This window comes from Mytilus californianus, unplaced genomic scaffold (assembly GCF_021869535.1).
Source record: "Mytilus californianus isolate M0D057914Y unplaced genomic scaffold, xbMytCali1.0.p SCAF_11, whole genome shotgun sequence".
NCBI lineage: Eukaryota > Metazoa > Mollusca > Bivalvia > Mytilida > Mytilidae > Mytilus > Mytilus californianus.
Window position 1 is genome coordinate 14171142 of NW_026262593.1, and position 25396 is coordinate 14196537.

General features: G+C 32.6%; 1 protein-coding gene across 3 annotated transcripts in view; it reads right to left on the minus strand.

Moving 5' to 3' along the window:
• The window catches only part of LOC127719611 (uncharacterized), an 85042-nt gene that overhangs the window by 51653 nt on the left and 7993 nt on the right, over nt 1–25396 (minus strand). Inside the window, exons 2-4 of one of the 3 annotated variants that reach the window (XM_052225836.1) lie at nt 24244–24355; nt 10565–10667; nt 4256–4363 (exon numbers count right to left, since the gene is read on the minus strand). In XM_052225836.1, the coding sequence (XP_052081796.1) occupies nt 4256–4331 (76 nt within the window). In that variant the 5' untranslated portion in view covers nt 4332–4363; nt 10565–10667; nt 24244–24355. Of the gene's footprint in view, nt 1–4255; nt 4364–10564; nt 10668–13620; nt 13652–24243; nt 24356–25396 lie in introns of those variants that run through there. The other 2 variants (XM_052225837.1, XM_052225838.1) reach the window with 2 other exon arrangements.

Consider the following 25396-nt stretch of genomic DNA (forward strand, 5'->3'; position numbering starts at 1 on the left):
ATTGCATCTAAGGCTTGGGTGTGTCATACCAAAGTCAGTTTGCTCTGACCTTGACTGTGACCCCTACCCCTTTGATAGTAAAGCCATGTCTAATGCGTATCCTGCTCACAACTTTTGTACTGTAAAACATACTAAAGTCGGTCCACTCTGACCTTGACTTTTACCTTTGACCATTTATGATAGTCAACATTGTCCAATTTGTGTCCGGTTCATAAAGTTTGTACTTTGAAACTTTGGTTTATCAAACGTAGAAGCCAGTTGCATCATGGTCTTTGGATTTATCATATCACAATGTCTGATCGCTTTGACCTTGACTTTCTCCTTTGATACCTATGATAGTAAAAACTTGTCCAATTCGTGTCTGGGTCATGTCTTTTGTACCTTAAAATTTTGGTTAGCCTAACGTGGTATGCAGTTGCATTATAGACTCTGAGGTGTGTTAAATACCAAAGTCAAATCATTCTGATCTTTCCCATTTGACCCCTATGATAGCTAAACAGTGTCTGGTTTTTGTTTGGTGCTTTACTATTGTCCTGTAACACTTAGATTGACAAAACTTTGTACGCAGAAGCATCATACTGACCATGGCATTCAACTTCAGAATTTACAGTATGCAAACCTCACACTTTGTTCCTGGCTCAAAATGATTCTTTCAGATTGACCTATCATTAACAGTGTGTCAATTTATCACAGAGGCGGAATGATTATATAAAATGAATGGCTGAAAACCAAAAATCTCAAAATGTCATTGTCTCGATGTCTGAATTTAACAGCAGCAACTTAAATGTATTACAGGGTTATAAGTACCTCTACCAATCTAGTATATATTAGCTTTTTATTCCTGTCTACACATTGCCATTGTTGTTTGAATACTTTCATATAAATTCACTTTTACTACGGTTATTGGGTTTAAGTTTGTTGTCTTATTTAAAAATAGAAGATGTGGCATTAATTGCCAGTGAAATAACTATCCATCAGAGTATAAAGGAGGAATATTTATAAGCAATTATAGGTCGCCATACGGTCTTCAACAATGAGAAAAACTTATACCATATAGTCGGCTATAAAAGGCTCTGAAATGTGAAACAATTCAAACAATAAATCTAACGGCTGAATCAATATCAAAACCACAATTTACAAATATGAAGGACATGAGTCAATAAAATGTACTAACTCACAAGCCCATGACACTGGAGGCACATAAAGAATATAACAGAGCTTTCCGAGTACTGAATTATAAAATCTAAAATAAGGTTGCAATAGAAAATATCAAAATTTTACATGATCAACATATGTAAAAAAGGTGATTTTTTATGATTGCTAATGAGACAACAATTAAGTTACAAACATCAAAACTGTGATTAAATTTTGATTTCATCGCTACAAATTTTCCACAGGTGCTATCCAGAACTTTGATTCGTACACATCATCATGCAAGGGGAATAATAATATAAAGAGTTAACCGACAATTTCTTGGTTATCTTGGTCAGCACACAGGTTCAACGGACACATTTTTCAAACTAGATAACCCAATGATGATTGTGGCCAAGTTTGGTTCTAATTGGCCGATTAGTGTCAGAGGAAAACAATTTTGTAAAAGTTCAAGGATACCGACAGACAGCAAGTGACGAGAAAAGCTCATTTGGCCCTTTGAGCCTGCTGTGCTATAAATAAACGGAGTCAAAACATGCATATGATGACAAACATTTTACTTAATTCGTTTGAAAAAGCAATCCAGTTCTGCAAATTGCTGATGAAGGCATTTTGATGCAAAATTGTAAGGACGTCACTTTCCAAAATAAAATAATGTGTATCAAAATACAATATATTATTTAACTTTAAGCAGCAATTTGGATTTAACTTCAATGAGAATGTTTCACTTTAACATTATGGGGATAAATTTTAAAATTTAGCCTGATTCAGACATACTTTCAGTTTTGCGCAAACTTTAGGCATTTATTATATGTCTGATTATCTGTTTTAGAATTAGTCATATTATTGTTATAACCTCAGTACACTCATGGAGTTCTGATCCTGTAAATTTAAGTAAAGATTAAAAGATTCTTTTTCGCAACTATTCGAAATAGATTCGGAGGAAAACGGCCCTAGGTACCTCTTATATTTTCAAAGTCAAATCTTAACTTTTATATACACACGTATGTGCTGGAATAGGAATAGGAAAAGGAAGACATATAATAATATTAGGGCGTCTGTTTGACCTTTTATCGGACTGCAAACATCTATTGAATTCATTATTCCACGTTCAAACAGTGACTTGCCATTTTTTTTCTGTTGTCCCATTCAACGTCAACTGTTAAACATGTTATTGTCTTAAATTTTATGCAAATAATTGATACTGGACGTAAGAAAAAAACTGAAAGAAATTACAGTCTACAGGAAGATTGAATTCTGTACTATTTATTTGACAGCTATCAGATATTGGGGTCATCCGAAGTAGTAGTACATCATTGCTTTGATTATTTATGTAACACTCAGAAAGGTGTCCATCCCCCTTAACGTGTCAGATTCCCCCAAACGTGTCCATAAGACGTCACTGTACTGCAAAACATGCTAAAAGGAACCAAAGTATGCCCTTTTTATGAACGCCTAATCGTGTTGATTTAAAAAAAATGCCAAAACGTGTCCAACCCCCTAAACGTGTTCATATGAGGCCAAGTCTTCCTTTTATGAACGCTTAATCGAGTCGATATTTAAAAAAATATGTCCACCTTTATTAAATAGTGATTCGTAATCTCATATGTTGTTTAAATACAAATCCAATCGAATTATTAAAGGAACCTTTGTCTTGTTTTGCTGGTGTAAAAATGGTACAGTAATTCGTTCAAAGCACAGACACCACTTCAGTAGGAAGCAAGCTATGTTATATCGTCAGATATTTTTTAAAATAGTTTAAGACAGCAACGGAGTACATTAGTACACAATAACAATTAGTAATACGATGAATGTAACTGTACAAAAATTAATAAACTGATTTTCATGTTCGCTCTAAATATGCATGACATATTTGCCCTGAACATTTAGCAATCGAGAGATATTTTTGTGTTGCACATTAGCTTGCAATCATGCTAAATATTCATTCGTCACAACTCGGCCGATTCCGTACCTTCAGAAGGAGAGTAGCGGATTCACCCGAGGATTGCCGATTGGCTAAATATTAACAACTGACGTTGAACAAACTAATGGTAATGATGACCACTTAATGATAAGTTGAAGCACACGGAACATGTTTTTGATTTCTTAAGTGTGAAGTACCTCCATTTAAAATTTAAAACAATAATAATCATATTGATAAAAAAAAATGATAAACCACTGCAAGTAAAAAAAAAATTATTGTGCCATTCTTTTTCCTTCTAGTGTCTATTTATTTTAAAGCAGAAGTCATTTCGTCTTTCACTGTGGCTTGGACATTTGGTTATATGCATAATTACACATTTACTCGTAATATCCTTGCATAGAATTACAATAATCAAACACAATTGGGGATGTGAAATCAGACACGTTTGGGCGATATGGGATATTAAGGTCACGATAGGGCGAAATAGACACGTTTGGGGATATCGGGCACGTTAAGGGGGATAGACACGCTTGGGAGTGTTACATATATATTCATTAGTTGTGCAAAGAGACATCTTGTCTATGAGCTTATAAATACATTTCACAGTTCAATTTGATCAAAAATCATTATTTAGTTTTTTCATTCTTTCACTAAAACTTAATATTGTGGAAATGTCAATCATCCACATCTACTATGCTTAGTCATTTTTCCAAAGACGTTCTGTTTGAAAAATTGTGAAATAGAATTAAATGTCAACCGGCTGATCAATGAGCAAAATAGGATCTATAGGATAGGATGTCTGTCACGATAAACTTCAATATATTGTTCTTTCAACCATGTATTCGAAAGTACTACAGACATTGTCTGTAAACACCAACCTTACTACTAGTCAACCAGTTAATTGGTCAAAAGTAGTTAGATAAAATTGTTCAATTAAACAACATAAAAACCTTTAGGCATATGGCAATATGCAGATTAGCCATAATAATGAAGAAATTTTAATTTACAGCTAACCCGCCTGAGGAATATGGTCGCCGTTCAATGAGAGAGCAACATTGCCAGGGAGCGCTGTTACTATAATATCAGATGATTACATACACTTTTCATAGCAAATGTGTTATCAGTCCAATGCCAAGACATCAGCCCAAGAGACAAAGGCTATATTGACTTCAACATTACCTTTTTTGGAATCAAAATTGCTCCCGCTCACAGCCATTTTCTCTTTTCCCTTTGCACCTTTTCTATCTGTAGACATGTTTTTCTTTCCAAATTCTTCAAAATGAGGACCTGTAAATACATGCAATTTCTTTTAATACAATGCATTTCTATCTGTGTCACAATGCTCATATGATATATAATATTCATTATAGAATAACTAATTCAAGAATTCAAATATATAAAAATATTCAACAAGTGACCGAACAATACATAAGTTCAGCAATTTGTAGTGCATGGGTTAATTATCAGTTTTGTTCGGTCATAAGTTGAATATCTTTTCGTTTCTTAATTCTTCAATTAGTTATTCATTTTAATGATTTTTATTTAGGGATGTCAACTCGGTGAAGATTTACTAATCGAGTACTCGTTAGATTTACCGAGCGAGTACTCGAGTATCGCCCGGAAAAACATATACAAATGGAAACCCAAATGAAACTCAATTTACGAATCGTGGGAAGTTGTCTTATGGACGTAAAACCATCAACATTAATACTAAGGACTAGATAATATCCCCAGGAATTTTTTACCATGATAGATAGCTCATTTACTACATGTACTAATTATGTAAACAGACAATAATCTAATCGAAAAATTAATAAATATCTATAGAAAATTGATTACTAAAACAACAGTATTTGGGAATCGTTAAGAAACATATTTATGATCAACTAAGGGGTGATGATTAGAACTTTATTCATTCTGTGAGGGTCGACACAAGGTGCAACGAATTTGTTTTTATTTAGAAATATTATCTTGGCAACTTGTTTTCTGGAACGAGTCAATTTATCAACTTTGTTACGTAACTAACAGTCCTGCTGAAGGAAATATTTGCCCTGGCGGTTAAGTGGTGGAAGAATGACTAAGACATGCTTTCCTGTGATGTTATCTGAAAAACTCAAAACTTTTTATATGTGTTGAAGGCCGTACTTAGACCTATGATGGTTTACTTAACAAATTTTGACTTGGATGGAGAGCTGTCTCATTGGCACTCAGACCACATTTTCTTATATCTAACTTGAACCCAGCCTAAGTGTGGTATTCAATATGTGGGACAGACGGGACGAGAATATTACAGAAGAAATCAAGAGCTTTTTATCGCTTTCGAAGACCTAAAATATTCAAAAGTTTGATATACCAACATTTAGATAAGCATAATCACAATTTAAAATTTATAAAATTCCAACCACTTGAAAGCGTTCAGAAACAACCAGGACAATCAAAGAAGCAATTTGAAAAATCCCGTGAGTTTCGCGAACTGTTTTGGATAAAAAGACTTCAAACAGCTTATCATCTCGGTCTCATTGACAAAATATTGGGACAGGGGAACATATCTAAAACTTCTATCGATGTCATTAATATTGTCGATAAACAACTAAGAAATAATAGGTCTCATGGTAAACGCAAAAACCGTTATCAACGTATTTAATATCGTATAAATTTTACACTTGCTGATCTGTTATCTATAATAGAAAATAATGGTAGACATCAAGTATTATGCAAATTGGGTCATATACCAATAAGTAAATTATGTGGTATTTTTCAGGAGTGTGATAACATTTCATTTTCACCCCGTTGTATGAATACAACCGTATTACTACAGCCTTTTGTCATCACAGGTTGTTTCCTAGTATCGATAAACCTGAAAATTATAAACGGCATGTTCTTAAATGAAAATATATAAATAGAGGTATTGATTTTATTAACGTATCTAGTATATTCAATGGCTCTACCATCCATAGCCAAATACCTCCATATTTTGATAATACAGAACCACCTATTATTCCGTATTCTTATAAAGAAACCCAGTAGAAGTTTGATTTTTAATTATACGTTAGTTACATCAAACGTCAATATAGAAAATAATGCTCCTTCCACTTGAGACTAAAACATCTAGTTTTAGATATGTTCCCTATGGTCATGTCATTACAAGAGACCTCAACATCGTCGAAGACCTTGAGGTCAAAACTTTTCTTAAGAAAGGACCTACATATCGTCCCCCATCAATGATAGATTGGAAACAGTGTCGTCAGGTCTTTGGAGACGTTCTATCTGCTTACTGTAAAAACGCGTGTAAACGTGAAAGATCTGATAAAAAATCTATAGACAGTTATTTGGATATAATTATGAATACTGTAGATATTCGTATATCTCATTTTGAAAACAATTCTGAAATTAATAATAGGGTCCATTATACACCCATTTTTTGAATAAAAAATAAACTTCAAGTACTCGCAAAGCTGTTTGTGTTCGTACCGGCAGACAAAGGAGCCAATAATGTAGTGGTGGTGTGACGCAGATACTACACGGCTATTCTCCAAAACGAAATTATCAATTCGTCTACATTCAGGTCCGTACGCTCCAAAGAGAATCAAATTGTAAACAAGCATATCACTGCCACTACCCAGCTTAAAGCCTCTTCCGAACATTTCAATGTCCCGACTATGTAGTGGTTACCTAAATTACACAAACATCCATTTAAATTCCGTTCATCTCCGCATCTAGTAAGTGTTCTGCTACTAATTTGTCAGTGCTTCTAACTACCTCCCATACTACTTTCAAAGAACTTGTTATTAACTTTTGTAATAAAGCTTATGAAAATAATGGTATTAACTATTTTTTGAGTATTAAAAATTCTTTAGAGGTTTTAGATAAAATACGTGCTATTGATGGTCCTTTTAATTCTGTTGACAGTTGTGATTTTTCTACTCTCTACACTACACTTCCACACAATTTTATCAAGAAAATGTTTGTATATTTAATTAAATGGTCTTTTGAAAAATCTCATTGCAAATTTATTTGCTGTAACTAGTTTAAAGCCTTTTCTGTAACGAAAAAGGAAAGTATGCTAGATACACTTACTGGAAATGTGAAGATATGATTGAAGCTCCTGGACAACATTTATGTACGTTTCGGCGATAAATTGTATCGACAGGTAGTAGGTATTCTTATGGGCACTAACTGCGCCCCTTTAATAGAAGATTTATTCCTGTATTGCTATGAATCTCTGTTTATGACCTAAATCAGTAAAGACTCATAATTGTTACATTTGGTTGATACATTCAACAATACCTACTGTCATCTTGATGATATTTTTTCGTTGAATAATCCAGAGTTCAGTAAATATTCTACCGAAATTTACCCAAAGGAACTTACTTTAAATACATTTAACATAAATAGCAGTATAAAGTGTCCTTTTCTACATTTAGACATTTCAATTTCTAAAGGGAAACTCCGTACTAAAATTTACGACAAAAGAGACGATTTTTCATTCCCTATTGTTAATTTTCCTTTTATAAACGGCGATGTTCCTTTGGCTACATCATACTGTGTCATATATCCCAACTCGTTCGTTATGCCCGTGTATGTAGTTATGCCATAAATTTTAATGAACATTTTAGGCCTCGGATAATTATGATGACACCAGACGATATTATTAAGGGTTCATTGAATTGAACAGAACATAAAATTGTACTTTAAGACGGGTTCATGTAAAATTAAAAGGCCCAAATAGATGCACACAAAAACTTAGACAACAAGAAAAGAAACATACCCCCACCCCCACCCCTTTTAAAAAAAAAATGCCCTGCTCCTTTCTATTTCTAGGTGAAGCACTGTAAAGAAATATTTGATTATTTCATGATTATTAGCTCCTCATGAAACTAATTAATTCAAACATATACAAATGTGTCCCCGCTCAGTTGTCATTCCAATTCAAATTTACAACCCCCTATCATATTCAAATTTTTGCTTCTCTATTTTATTTTTCAGTTTGCATGGTGAACAGATAATGTGTATTACTCTGATAATAATGAGGCCTCGGATAATTATGATGACAGCAGACGATCTTCAGGGTTCATTGAATAGAAAATTGTACTTTAAGACGAGTTCATGTAAACATTGAGTTTCCAGAAATTGGTGCTTGAAAATATGTCTATCATCACGGCATTCAGTTCTATATGTATTTAATATCAACAATAACATACAAGCAACTCAAATGGCAATATTTGTTTTTTTGTTTGTGCTTTTGTTTAATATATGAGGGTATGAATTGGGTTAGCAGAATAGAGAATAATGTACAAAATATGCAGAATAATAGGCTTAAAATTTAAAGAATAGAGAAAAATAGGCAAAAAAAAAAAATAGAGAATAATGAGGTGCTGAAATATAGAGAATTTAGAATAATGAGCAAAATCTATAAAGAATAGAGAAAAATTGAAGAATACAGAATTGAAGGACCCCCCATCCAGACCCTAGTATATATATATAATGATAAAATGCAATTACAATTAATCAGTGAAATTTCAATTTGGTTGTTTTATATAATACTTCCGAAAGAAGGAAACAAAATAAAGTCTAGTAGCTCTATAATCATTGCACACATTAAATATACGATAAAGCTTTAAAACAAAACTAACCCAGTGCATGAAATTACTAGACTGTCAATGAACTTGTGGTTTCGAAAAGTAAACTAAGAACACATGACTTAGAAATAGTTTAACAGAGAATACAAAAAAAATGTGATAGCTAGAGAGTTATTTGCTACCAAACTAAGAACTTGGGAGTCTCAGAATTTGATTTTAGAAACACCATGACAGCTGTAAACTTTATGTGTTGACAACAGCACTTAGAATAAATGACTTAAAAACAGTTATCTGCGTACAAAGTTTTGTCAATCTAAGTGTTGCAGTTCCCTGCTTCACCAGGCAAGATATGTAAATTTGAAAAAATATTAAACTTTGAAAGTTCTAATTCTGGATACTTTTCAATCCAATAAGATTCTGATACAGGAGATTTTCCAACAAGTTTTATTAAGAGATTATAAAATGTTCGAGTACTTTGTGGCATAGGAACTTGTTTATGTTCAACAGAAAAAGAAAAACAATCTGCAGTTATTTAAAAATTCTTTGCAACTGGATTGGCATTGTCACTGATAAAATGTATCCATTCTGGATGCTAACTGACAAGCAATTTTTTTTTTGCAGACATCATCGTATTTCAGATCAGGATATTTCTCAGATAAATTTCATGGATTGCAATGAATTATACAAAACCAGGAATAACTTCATACGTTGAACAAACTAAGGGTAATAATGACCACTTAATGATTAGTTGAAGCACACGGAACATGTTTTTGATTTATGAAGTGTGAAGTACCTCCATTTAAAATTTAAAACAATTATAATCATATTAATAAAAAAAATGATGAACCACTGCAAGTAAAAACAAATTATTGTGCCATTCTTTTTCCTTCTTGTGTCTATTTATTTTAAAGCAGAAGTCATTTCATCTTTCACTGTGGCTAGGACATTTGTTTATGTGCATCATTACACATTTACTCGAAATGTCCTTTTATAGAATTTGATCTTTTTTAGAATCTTGTCACCAAAACCCGACGTCTTTTACCGTGTCCGCTATCACTGAATTGCCGTACACGTTTTTTATTTTACTGAAGACATGTTAGCGCTAAAAGTTTTGAGACGTTGTTTCGATTTTAATTGGACACGTTTTGTCAAATAACAATTATCAGATACGTTTGGGCGATTTGGGATTTTAAGGTCACGGTATGGTAAAATAGACACGTTTGGGGATATCGGACACGTTTAGGGGATAGACACGTGTGGGAGTGTTACATATATATTCATAAATTGGCACAGAGACATTTTGTCTTTCAGATTATAAATACATTGCATTGTTGTAAGTTGATCAAAAATCATGATTTAGTTTTTTCTGTATTTCACTAAAACTTAATATTGTGGAAATGTTAATCATCCACATCTACTATGCTAAGTCATATTTCCAATGAAGTTCTGTTTGAAAAATTGTGAAATAGAATTTAGTGAATAGCTGACCATGAGCAAAATAGAATCTATAGGATAGGATGTCTGTCACAAAAAACTTCAATACATTGTTCTTTTAACCATGCATTGTAAAGTACTAAAGACACTGTCTGTAAACATCAACCTTACTACTGGTTAACCAGTTAATTTGTCAAAAGTAACCAGTTCGATAAAATTGTTCAATTTAACAACACTAATAAAAACCTTTAAGCATATGTTAATATGCAGATTTACCATTATAATGAAGAAATTTTAATTTACAGCAAACCCGGCGGAGGAATATGGTCGCGGTTAAATGGGGGAGCAACATTGCCAGAGAGCGCTGTTACTATAATACCATATTATTACATACACTTTTCATATCAAATGTATTATCAGCCCCATGTCAAGATATCAGCCCAAGAGACAAAGGCTATATTGACTTCAGCATTACCTGGTTTGAAATCAAAATTGCTCCCACTCACTGCCTTTTGCTCTTTTCCCTTTGCACCTTTTTTATCAATAGTTTTTCCTTCCAAATTCTTCAAAATGAGGACCTGTAGATACATGCAATTTCTTTTAATACAATGCATTTCTATTTCGGTCACAATGCGAACATGACATATAATATTCATTATAGAATAACTAATTCAAGAATTCAAATATAGAAAAATATTCAACAAGTGACCGAACAACACATTAGTTTAGCAATTTGTAGTACATTGGTTAATTATCAGTGTTGTTCGTTCATGAGTTGGATATCTTTTCGTTTCTGAATTCTTGAATTAGTTATTCATTTTAATGATTTTATTTAGGGATGCCAACTGTGAAGATTTACTAATCGTGTACAGAGTATCGCCCGAAAAAACATATACAAATGGAAACACAAAATGAAACCCAATTTATGAATCGTGGGAAGTTGTCTTATGGACGTAAAACCCTCAACATTAATACCTAGGACTAGATAATATTCCCAGGAATTTTATACCATGATAGATAGCTCATTTACTACATGTACTAATTATGTAAACAGTCAAGAATCTAATCGAAAAATTAATAAATATCTATAGAAAATTGATTACTTGAACAACAGTATTTGGGAATTGTAATGAAACATATTTATGATCAACAAAGCGGTGATGATTAGAACTTTAACCATTCTCTTAGGGTCGACACAGGGTGCAACGAATTTGTTTTATTTAGAAATATTATCTTGATAAATTTTCTGGAACGAGTCAGTTTATCAACTTTGTTACGTAACTAACAGTCCTGCTGATGAACATAATTGCTCTGGCGGTACAGAGGTGGTAGAATGAATAAGACACGATTAGCTAATAGTGTAGGCATTGGAAAGGTGGTATTGTTCATAGTGCATGAGGAAATTTTAAATGACAATTAAACGCAAACATTAGAAACATATTTCAATTTCGATTATTATTTAATTTCCCGCGGCCAGGAGGCGCTCTTAATAAAAATATTTGTTCTTTTAGAAGGCAACAACATTCTAACAAAAAAATCGAATACTCGTTGACATCCATAATTTCATTACGTTGACCATGGACTTTTTAATAGAAAATAAAGTAAAATATGGAAGGAACTATATCTTTCTTCTATGCATTCTCAATTGTATTGATGCAACATCATCCACAAAATCTTAACAACACCCATTATTGTATGATGTCAGAGGAGTCAATTTATCTGATTTATTTTATATGTTAAACTATCAGGTTTTATTTCACAGGGAAATCACAGTAATTCATTGCAACCAATGCAGTTCTTTGACTTCAAAAATTTCTATTAAAAAAAGAAGGAGTAAATTTATAAGTATAATACCATACTCTTCCATCATAAAGACTCAGAACTTAAAGCTTAAAGTATCACTCTATGAATAGCTCTAATGTAAGAGAAGCACACATGTCACACAAACAATTAATATATCAAACACACCATGTTGACTATTTTCTATTTATAAACTTCCATATAGTCAAAGCTGTTTATATATGAACTGTGCTAACAAATTTTCCAATTTGTGCAAATGACAAAGTACATGTTATGATATGGGAAACCCCCTAACATCCTATGTGGAAGGCATTGCTTTGCACTAATTTTGGAAAAATGCAGTATTTCATTTTGGGTTAAAGGCTATATTTTACTTGGGCTAAAAACTAATTTATGCGCCTTTTTTGCAGGCACCATAAATGACCATCAAATATTCAGTGTAAGTTTTGTATCCATAATAAGAAGCTCATATAAGATGTGTTGTAGAGTAATTGAGTTCATTGAGTATATACTGTACTGAACATGCTGAAAGTCACTAAGGTAGGACATTGAACAGTGTACACATTTCTAGTTAACACGATAAACATATTAATACAATCTGAGATAAACATCTAGGAAATAAGTCTATATTTTTTATGACAACACATTTATATTATCCAAGAAGTGACAAATTTTTTTAGATGCAAAGAACCCCGAATCACTTTGAAAACTGGTGGGGACAATTATTATGCAAACAAAAACTGTAGATTATATTGTTTTTGCCCTAATAATCAAAACTTTAAGGAACCTATCCTGCTCATATTCTCATACTATACCTCCCCAAGTTTACTATGAGTACATGTAAAATGAAATGCTGAAGAATGATAGAGATAAATACAAGTAAATAAAACAAGCGATGAGCTGTCAAACTTTTTTTTTTTTAATTTGAAAAGCGCTTATAGACTTTTTTGACCTGTCTCATTCTATGCCTATTTCAAATCTATCAAGGACCATTGATTAGGTAACTCCTGAATGGCAAAAATCATCAGTATCAAACTTGACCACAATTGTGTCATCAGTAATAGCATATTAAAATTTTAAAGGGATTGGTTAAACGGTTCATAAGTAATTGCAAGGAAAACGCATAAAGTCCAAATTTCAAATCTATCAAGGATCATAACTACTTAACGGCAAAAATGTAAATCGTCAATATCAAAATTGACCACCATTTTGTCATCCGTTACAGCATATTAAATTATAAGAGCATTGGTTGAACAGATCATAAGTAATTGCACAGAAACAACATCAAGTGCAAATTTCCAATCTATCAAAGACCATTCATAACTCCTAAACGGGAAAAATGTAAATCATGAATATCGAACTTGACCACCATTACATCATCAACAACATATCATTATTTGAAAATAACTTGTAGAAGGGTTTATAAGTTATTAAAAAGAAATGACACAGAGTGCCGTTTTCTACGTATACTACATCAAGGACCATAATTTCTGAAAAGTAGAAGTAAAAATCATCAATATCGAACTCAATATCATTTATACTACATGTATTTATACCTAAACTATTTATCATTCTAGCAAATATATTGCCAATTAGTGGAATCAAAGCTCAGACTGTCTAATCAAAAATTAAAACAAAGCTAATCCAAATTTGTTACATTCTTCTGTCAACATTCTGAGATTTTGTGTTAAAAAAAATAAATGTAATGAGAGACGGACATAGGAACAGTACCTTGATAGCAAGATGTACAACTGGAAAGCCCTAGGTTACTATAAGCCTTTTATCTACAAATGGAAGTAACGTTTGACTTTTGTGGTTTATATATTATTTTGCAATCAAAACTTACTATTTACACCAATCCTACCAATTAAAAAAAAAAAACAAATAATGGTCCTGTAATATTGTATCAGAAACCAATGCAAATATTCATATTCTTATTCCAGTCAGCATGTACACGTAGTAGCTGCGGAACCGTAGCTCATAGGTCCTTTTGATATTTCTTGACAATTTGCGGTCCGCAAATCCGCAAATTGTCAAATATATTATAAGGAATTATGAGCTACATTTCTGCAGCTAGTACACGTAGTTTACATAAAAGCTTTTTAAAAATATATACAAGTGGTTGTCGTTTGTTGCTATATTACATATTTGTTTTTCGTTCATTATTTTTTACATAAATCAGGCCGTTGGTTTTCTCGATTGAATTGTTTTACATTTGTCATTTCGGGGCCTGTTATAGCTGACTTTGTGGTATATGCTTTGCTCATTGTTGAAGGCCGTACGGAGATTTTAAAAAGGCTAACGTCATTCTGTCGGCCTGTTCAATATAGTTTTATAAGAATTCTTCGACTGTTTTATAAATTGTTTATATATTCCGTTATTGTAATTCTTATTCAATGTTATGAATTTCAGTCTCGTTTAATTTTCTTATTACCCTTAATTAATCATGATTTTACGAAATGGCAAAAAAACAAAATACACCAATCCTTCAATGGTATTTATGTGCTAAAAAAACCTCATTTCCAATATAAATTCAATCGGAGTCAATCGAAATTCACCTTCTAAATATTAGCACTTTTTACAATTGTGTCAAAGGTAGGTGGCAATGCTGCTGTAGCCAGATTATCAATTGAAAATGCACGGCGATATCCAAGAATAATCCCGTGCAATGCCAGAAAATGACAAACCTGATCTAGATTATCTTCTGATAATACTGTTAGGTCAACAGTGAACGGGAGAGATTGTTTCGCTTTCCTTTTCCTGTGACATTACATGAAAAACTCAAAGCCTCATTTATCTGGTTACTTGAACAAAACTTTAAACGAACACCGGAACATCTAAACAGCTTCCTAAAACCTAAGAAATTCAAAAGCATAATTTACCAACATGTAGGTAAACCAAACCACAATATTAGATTTATAAGATTCCAACCTCTCGAAACGATCCAAAAACAACAAGGGCAATCGCATAAACAAGTTGAAGATTCCCGTAAAATTATTGAACTGTCTTGGATTAACGACTTCAGACAGCTTATCCCTTGGGTCTAAATGACAATATACTTGGACAAGGGAACATATCTAAAACTTCTTCTATTGATATCATGAATATTGTTGATAAAAATCAACGTAATAATAGGTCTCATGGCAAACGCATCAATCGAAATCAACGAATTAAACATCGTATAAATTATACACTTGATAATCTCCTATCTATATTTAAAAACAATGGTAGGCATCAATTATTATGTAAACTGGGTCAACTACCAATTAGTAAATAACATGATATTTTCAAGGAGTGTGACACAATCTCTTTCTTCAGCCCACTCTATGAATATTCGAGTATAATTACAGCTTTTTGCCACCATAAGCTGTTCCCGCGTATCGATAAACCTGAAGATCATAAACAGCACTTTCTGAAAATTAAATACCGTATAGCGGGTTATTTTTGCGGGTGTAAAATTTCGCGATTTAGGGGCAACTAAGTATACGAAAAATTTTGACGGTTTTTGTTTTGGTGGATTCTTAAATCCCAATTAAATATTTTGGTGGATACTGAAATTGTAGCAGTTAAAAAGTTGTAAAACTTGACAAACAAGTGTCTATTGTTATGGTTAATTGATGTTTTTTTACCTCTTATATATTGATTAGATTCTGATACAGTTAATCATTAGAATACCGCTAACTTAGAATTTGTTACAGGTATTCAATCGTCTTGTAAATTTTATGATTGATTAGATACGAAATTGACCGGACCTTTGATGTACTTACTAATTAGGTTACAAAATTATCATGAGTGTTTACAACTCTTATATAGTTTGACACTAATTGATAAGGGTAATTACCTGATAAGAGTATCGTACACTCTTATTCTAATTAACACTTATTAATAAGGGTATACACACCTGACAGTGATTTTATAAAATACATTTATGTACAATGCCCTTTGGCATTTATCTTGTTAAAACTAACTTATACGGTTATTGATCTGCCGAAAGGAAAAATATAGATCGTTTGAAAATCCTTTAACCATGTTAACTTCGAAACTACCCAACGTATGCATACATTTTCGCGGAATTTATTTTCGCGATTTTCGTTTATCCGCCAAAATAAGCGAAAATAGCCCGCTATACAGTATATTAACAGAGGTATTGATTTTATCAACTTATGGAGTATGTTTAATGACTCTACCATTCAAAACTTTATACCTCCCTATTTTGATAACACAGAACCACCTATTATTTCGTACAAATAAAAAAAAAAAACCAGCAGAAGTTTAATATTTGATTATGCGTCAGTTACATCATACGTCAACGTCCTTTAACTTGAAACTGTGAATAGTCGAAGTTTAGATACGATCCCTATGGCATTTTTCTCACGGGGGACCTCAATATCGTCCAAGACAGAAAGGTTAAAAACATTTTGAAAAAAGGACCAAAATATCGTTCTCCATCTAAAATAGATAAGAAACAGTGTCGTCAGGTCACAAAAGACGCTCTTTCATCGTTTTGTAAAAATTGGTGTAAACGGGAAAAATCGTTAAAAAATCCCTTGATTCTTATTCAAATAAATGTATGAATGTTGTGGATATTCAAATATCACATTTTGAAAATAATTCAGAAATAAATAAAAGAGTACATAATACGCCTATTTCCAGAATAAGAAATAAACTTCAAGAACTTTCAAAGCGGTTTGTTTTGTACCGGCCGACAAAGCAGCCAACAATGTGGTTTTAAATTCATCTACATTCAAGTCCGTGCGCTCCACGGAGAGTCATATAGTGAACAAACATATCATAACCACATCACAGCTTAAGGCTTCTTCTGAACATTTAAAGGTCTCTACTATGTATTGTTTACCTAAACTACACAAAAAACCAGTAAAATATTGTAAGTCATATGTTTCACTACTGACCCCCTACGGATCCATAGAGGGTATGTAAAATCCATAGGGGTGAGGCCGAAGGCCGAATCTCCTCTGGATTTTACTCACCCTCTATGGTCCGAAGGGGGTCAGTAGTGAACCGTATAACAACGAATTTATCGCACGTGGGACTTTTCCTGCTGCGTTTTGTAGAAAAATATACAATGAAATACAACATCATCAATAGATGACGTCACCATTAACAGTAGACGTGACGTCATGAACCCCATATGAAATTTACTAACATCCTACGGATTCATAGGGGGTAACCACGTGACGGCATTAAACCAATCATAACGTCATAATTTACCCGCGGTGCGATAACATTTCCTCTCGGCCTCTAGTAAGTGTTCTACAACTAATATTTCAATGCTTTTAACTAGTTCCTTAACTAATATCAAAGAACATATCATACACTTTTGTAATAAAAAATATGAAAATAGTGGAATTAACTATTTTGTAGTGTAAAATATTCTGTGGATGTTTTAGATAAATAACGTGCTTTTGATGGTCCTTTTGATTCTGTGGACAGTTTTGACTTTTCAACTCTTTACACTACACTTCCACACATTCTAATCAAACAAACATTTTCCTGTTGAATTAAACGGTCGTTTGGTAAATGCAAATATATTTGCTGCAACTCATTTAAAGCCTTCTTCTCTAATTAGAAAGGTAAATATGCTAGACCCATTGGTGGCCTTCGGCTGTTGTCTGCTCTGTGGTCGGGTTGTTGTCTCTTTGACACGTTCCCCATTTCCATTCTCAATTTTAAATATACTTACTGGAGGTGTGATGAGATGATTGAAGCTGTTAATTTTCTCCTTGATAATATTTATGTACGTTTTGACAACAAAGTTTATCGACAGGTTGTAGGTATTCCTATGGGCACTAATTGCGCCCCTTTAATAGCAGAGTTGTTTTTGTACTGTTATGAATCACAGTTAATAACCAAACTCAGTAAAGACCCGTCTAAATTGCATTTAATTGATAAATTCAACAACGCTTACCGTTATCTTGATGACAATTTTTCGTTAAATAATCAAGAATTTTCTAAATATACTGCCGAAATTTACCCAAAGGAAATTCATTTAAATAAATCAAATGTAAACGGTAATAACTGTCCTTTCCTAGATTTATATTTTTCAGTTTCACACGGGAAACTCACACTAAAAGTTGTTTATATTTCACAACTCGTTCGCTGTGTCCATGTCTGTTGTGACTTTTTAGATTTTAATGAACGTAATCTATGTATTACTGGTGAATTATAAAGTCAGGGATTTTGTTACCACAAATTACTTAAAACCATTTACTAAATTCTTCCATAGATATAACGATTTGGTTTTGAAGTTTGGTTGTACCTGTAGAATACTTATTTCAAACGGGAGAGCACATCCTCATTTTTACGGAGATTTTGTTTACCGTTTTAGAAGCGATACTGGTAAACTTATCGATCCTTTAAATAAACTTATTCTAAAAGGTTACCAATTCAACACTGTAATTAGATCTTTGAATATTGTTTTTATTAGTATTAATATTGATTTTGTTCTCAGTAAATTAAAAGCAAACTAAATATTATTGTTATATACATATGCACTCTCATGGATCTACAATCTGTCGATACCTGTATCTTGGCATTGCACAAGGTCATGTTTGACTGTTTATGACGTCTTTACACTAAATTCATTGGATGTTGGATGTGTACTGATTGATAATTTAGTCGTAGATGCATGATTTTTTTTATTAGTTGTTATTGGCTTTTAACAAGCTGTCAGTAACTGAGAGTACTCTCAGATCTGTACTTAGTGTCTTTTTGTTGTGGGGTTTACAAGTACCCAGCCACTTCCACTCTGTGTTTTTGTTAGATGTATTTCTAATTGTATCCATCTGATGAGTTAAATTTTTTTTAACTGATTTTTATAGTTCGTTCTTATGTTGTACTGTTACACCACTGCCCAGGTAAGGGGGAGGGTTGGGATCCCGCTAACATGTTTAACACTGTCACATTCTGTATGTATGTGCCTTACCCAAGTCAGGAACCTGTAATTCAGTGGTTGTCGTTAGTTGCTGTGTTACATATTTGTTTTTTGTTCATTTTTTTTTTGTACATAAATTAGGCCGTTTGTTTTCTCGTTTGAATTGATTTACATTTGTCATTTTCTGGCCTTTTGTAGCTGACAATGCGGTATGGGCTTTGCTCATTGTTGAAGGCCGTACGGTGACCTATAGTTGTTAATTTCTGTGTCATTTGGTCTCTTGTTAAGAGTTGTCTCATTGGCAATCATACCACATCTTCTTTTTTTATATTTTGTTAAAGTAATTCATGCATGGATTAAATATAAAATTTTAAGAAATGATAAATCTGGAAAGTTTTATTCTATCATTAAAGACATGTGTGTAAAAATTGGTGATGGAATGTCTCGATCCATGTTTCAAGTCTTGCATTGGTGTGAGACAGGGTGATGTTTTAAGCCTGAATGTTTTAAAAATATTTATAAATGATCTACCAGAAAAGTTCGTATCATGTCCTGAGCCTTTTGATATTATTGCGAACCAAATGAAAGTTTTCCACAAAGTCGTCTGCTCTTGACCAGGGTATTTAAACTTTTGTCTATTCTCTTGTCCTATTGAATAAATACAATAGCTATTGTTTTCTGTGTAGTTTTTTCACTGGGACCTTTAAATTTCTTATAGGAGAAATCTATCACTCATTTATTAATTTACCTGACCAAAAAATTATCTTCGTCTTTTGGGAAATAGTTGTATAAACTCGCATAAACTGCATGCAATATTGTATTTAATCAATATCAATAATATAGTTTCAATCAGTTCAATATAAACACTGATTTAATTATTAAAAGTTTATTTCTGACAAAAGTTTTAGTATTGTTCCAATGAATTTGCATGTTTTTATTGTTGTTCAGTTATAGAATACATTTATCAAGACCTTAATTTAAACACAATAATTTTCAAGTTTGTATTTGTCAAACACACAAAAAAAAGTAAATTTTAATAGGGAAAATATAAAAAAATTGTTCAGAAATCAACTTTTAATTATTGAATCAGTGTTTATATTGAATATTTTAAAAATGAATTATTGATATTGAATAAATACAACACCACATGCAGTTTTTTGAGTCCTTATTTAGTATTTGCACATGTATTTTCATTGACAGTTCAATTTTTTGTTCAGGAAAATTTATCAGTGAGTGATAGATTTCTCTTGGAAGAAATTTTAAGGTCCCATCAAATAAACTACACAGAGAACAATAGCTATTGTATTTATTAGATGGGACAAAAGAACTTACAAAAGTTTAAATCGACAGGTAACTTGCAGGTGAATCTGTGGAAAAGTATCATTGGGTTCACAATAATAATCGAGGAATTTATTGTCTAATGTATGCTGATGATGTTGTAATATTTTCAGAAACGCATGATGGTTTGCAAAAGAGAATTGATATGTTGCATTGATATTAATCAGAAGAAGAATTAAATTTTTAAAACATCAGGATTGTTTTTTCATACAATAAAACCAATTCTTTTGTATGGTTGTGAAAATTTGGGAAATGTTTACAACTGAATCAGCTGCATGTAAGAAAAGAAATGAATTGATTTAAGAAAATGTTTTTCTCAGGATACTAGTGAAAGGTCACATAATAAATTTATGAAATACATTCTTGGTGTTAATAGAAAAGCAAGTAATAAAGCTGTGATGTAAGAACTTGGTAGATTTCCAATTTATTTTACTGTTATCTAATCAATGTTAAAATATTGTCATAGACTAGAAGGTTGAAAGATTATTATTATATGATACCTATATGTGTAATAAACAGTTAAATTTTTCTTTAGTCAATACATAGTTTTCCCGTATATAATTTATATAAAAAGAGATTCAATTACCTACTTTTAATCAAAACGAAGAAAGGAAAAGGCGCATGCGTCGGGATCGGAAGGACGGAAAATATGCCCGGACAATTTATTTTCTCAAAAAATATATTTTGAAATATCTTAAAGAATTTATACCACCTAGAAACTGATAATGTGGTGCTGTTCTATCATCTGTCTTTTTGTTTGTTTGAAATTTCATTCATGAAAGTGAAATAAAGAAACTTTGAAAGTTCGTCGAGGGCCATTTTTTGTCTGACAAATGGCGGGACTTTGAAATTGACCATCACAAATATCTTAGATAGAAAGACTCATACTTATAGAGATAAAAAACATCAAAATAACAAGACTTATGATGATATCCAATAAGTGGAAAGAGATCTGAGTGTTCAACAGTTTTTGAGTTACCCTATTGACATAAAGTTGGACGTGTGTAATCTGGTAATTAGACATACCGGTCATTCGGAACGCGAATGAAATATTAATGTGTGAATTTAAGGACAGAAATTCAAAGTGGTTTGTTAACGAGAAGAAGACACACGATAAGAGTATTCTTTCTATTTTTTTATGTATCGTCCTATGTGTTGAATATGTAGTCTATAGAGTCGACTTAAACCAGACAGTAAACTGATTAAGATCAAAGTAAATGAATACTGCAAAAATATGCAAGTATATAAGAGACCAACATCACAAACCTTGTGATAAAGAAAAATACCGTACACCTATACTGGTATCAGATAGTAAAGGGTTTACTCTCAGAAACAATAGCCCTAACAGTGAATTCCCATTTGAACTTTAGTGTAAATCAGGCCCAAGAACTCACCAATTAGTTGATTTGATTGAAGAAAGAGTTAACTTCTGTTCTCGTACTATGAACTACAAAATTATTTATTTTGTAAAATGTATTTCCGTACTCCATTATATACCTTACTACAAAATTATTTTTATCTACCTGTGTACGTTATTTTCTTTGGCTGTATTTTGTCCAAGGTTATGGTTGTCTTTCTAATATTGTTTTACATCTAACCCCCTTGTTTTATTAATTTTGTATTTACATTGTGTCATAGATCAAATTTATTCGTTCAGTGTATGTTCACTTGTTTTTGTTAATATGTCTTTTGATTGAGTTAAGCCATTTCAACAGATATTTTATAGTGCGTCTTTCTATGTTGTGATGTTACACTATTGTTTCAGGTTGGGTGAAGGTTGGCCCTATTAAAACGTTTAAACCCGCTGCATTTGTTTGCACCTGTCCTAAGTCAGGAACCTGATGTTCAGTGGTTGTCGTTTGTTGATGTGGTTCATAAGTGTTTCTCGTTTCTCGTTTTTTATATAGATTATACCGTTGGTTTTCCTGTTTGAATGGTTTTACACTAGTCATTTTTGGGGCCCTTTATAGCTTGCTGTTCGGTGTGAGCCAAGGCTCTGTGTTGAAGCCGTACTTTGACCTATAATGGTTTACTTTTACAAATTGTCACTTTGATGGAGAGTTGTCTCATTGGCACGCATAACACATCTTCTTATATCTAGATAACATATTCGAACAAAAAAATGATGTTCAAATCACAAGTTTGGTACAAACTCTGTAAAAACAAGCTCATATTAATTTAGAAGTTGAAGAGAAGCACACCGGTCAAGGGAGTCTGTTAAGATATCCTACAATCAGAAAGACGGTGTCCACCCAGGGAAATTGTTAAGTTTGACTATAAGAAAACTTCTATTAGGTTTATACAAAAAGTGTTATGTATCTATACCCGACAATAAAATCTTACAATTTGTAGTGAAGAAGAGGAACTTAAGTACATAAACTAGAAGACCAGAGTAAAAGACAGCCAAGATAAGTCAATGGCAAGGAAATAAAATGAGTACCCTGTGTGTAAGTTATGTAATAAAGATAGTACATAAATTACCTACAAACCTATAGATATATTATATATAAACAAATACCAAATCATAGCCCAAAACCTGATGCCTCCAAAAGAAAAATTTCAAGATCTTTGTCTAACAGACTGATAGATTTAACCAATGAAACAACAAAAGAACCAACAGAAAAAGTTAACACAGAAGATAATAAAGGTAAGCAGCTAAGTGATAAAACTGACAGGTGCTGTGACTGCAAACAAGAAGATCCTCCAAAATTAAATATCCAAAAGTAAAAAAGTAATATGACTGTCCTCCGACGATGTAAATGCTGGCGACATAGTGCATGTGCAAGATAGACTAACAAAGACGCACAGAGACTCGTGGACGATAAGATAAAGTTCCCATGTCCATTCTGCGTGATATCACACACACCATTGATTGGTAAAGCAACAGAGATACTGAACAAAAAGTCAGAGGAAAACAAGAAAGAAGGTAAAAGTAATAAAGAGAAATCTATAATTGATAAGATGGACAAGATAGTAGAAATAACCAAAACCCTATTGACCAAAGAAAGTGCACAAGATATAAAGAGTTCAATACCAGAGAAAACATTCTTAAGCAAAAGCATTGATACAGAGTCCATACGTATTATCGATAATATAATATTGGAAGACAGAACAACTTCATGAGACAGTAGGAAAATTAGGCGAGAGTGAGTTAGATAAAATACCCATACTCATAACTAAATTTAAATCTGCATACAGCTTCCCGCATGGAGGAATAACGGTACATCTAAAAGATAGGAAAGATAGATAAAACATACTAAATTCCTTTAGTTTATTTATTTTGTATTTACATTGTATCATAGTTCAGTGTATGTTCACTGGTGTTAATATGTATTTTGATTGAGTTAAGCCATTTCAATTGATATTTTATAGTGTGTCTTTCTATGTTGTGATGTTTCACTATTGCTTCAGATGAGGGTGAAGGTTTGGTACCATTAAAACCCGCTGCAATTGTTTGCACCTGTCCTAAGTCAGGAATCTGATGTTCAGTAGTTGTCGTTTGTTTATGTGGTTCATAAGTGTTTCTCGTTTCTCGTTTTTTATATAGATTATACCGTTGGTTTTCCGGTTTAAATATGGTTTTACACTAGTAATTTTTGGGGCCCTTTATAGCTTGCTGTTCGGTGTGAGCCAAGGTTCCGTGTTGAAGACCGTACTTTGACCTATATTGGTTTACTTTTATAAATTTTGACTTGGATCGAGAGTTGTCTCATTGGCACTCATACCACATCTTCTTATATCTAGATAACTGGTCAAATGACAACCTAAGTGGTAAATAAACCATTCACAGACCACGTTTTAAACAATAAGAGAGTTTAACAGCATATCTATATAATATCCCTACAAGTTTAGAAGAAAGCTTTATCTACAAAGGGCTGAATAAAGATTACAGGGTGAATTAGGTTCACAGGCTTAAGTATATGGACTCGATAAATCTCTACCTGTGGTAAAAATAACATTCCAAGATCTAGACTTAACCAAAAAAGCACTGCAATCGCAAGGGTTCTATGTACCAGATACAGACAATAGGGAAAAGTTTGAGCCAAACAGGAAAGCTAAGGTGACTAGGTGCTTTAACTGCAATAGATAAGGCACATAGCAAGAAGCTGCTCATACACACATACCTGCAGTAACTGTGGCAACGAAGAGTGTAGCAATGGCCTGTGCTCAGCTGCATCTAAGTGTGTAAATTGCAGTGAGGACCATCCATCGACATCGGCTAGGTGTCACAAATACCTACAAGTATTTAGGAGTATAATAAACAACCGAAGATCATCAGGATGAAAATCCTCCTTATTAATGCCCAATTTGTCAACATAGCATATAAGGACATTGAAAATATTGTAAATACATATGAAATTGATGTTGTTTGTTTAAATGAAACTTTTAAAAATGTACATAAGTAGTTAAAATGTTTGAATTGGAAAGTTTTTGATAAACCAAGAAAAGGAAAGAAAGGAGGAGGTGTCGCAATTTGCGTAAAGGGAAAACAACTCAAAGTTTGTAGCCATTGAACATAGAAACGGACATATACAACAGGAAATATTAAGAATCAGTGGCCATCAACATAACAACAGACAAAGGTATAACGTTCTCACTTCTTTGTCTTTACATACCACCAGAAAGACATGACCAGATAGAGATACTATACTCACAAATAGAAGATTTAAAAAGCAATATACCCATTGTAATAACAGGAGAACTCAACGCAAAAAGCCAAGAATGAAAAAACAACAAGTACTACAAGGCAGGTGAACTGATAGAGAATATGTTAACAAAACAAGACATGATTTGTGTAAATGATGGCCAACCAAACAGAAGAAATTCTGACTCAGTAATAGATCTAATGCTGATGAATTCAAGATTCCAACAAAATCTGATAAGCTGTGACTTACTAACGCATGAAAACATAAGATCTGACCATATAAGCGACTCAACAAATTTGAGTGTCTGTACAGATGACCATCGGGAACATAAAAAATATATACCAAACATTCACAAATAGCATCAGTAAAACAAAAGAAGAGCTAATCCCATACAAAGATATCAAGCCAAGAAAATACCAAAACCATGCTGGTGGGATAGTAATGTTACATCTGCTAAATAACATCCCAACGATTGCCAAAAACAATATAGAATGAGAAATACTCCACAGAACAAACAGAGACTTATAATTGCTGAAAAAATCTTTAATAAAGCAAATGAAGAACACAAGACAACTTGAGTTACTGAAATAACCTGGTAAATGAATTAAACCAATCTAAAAACTCAAAAGAC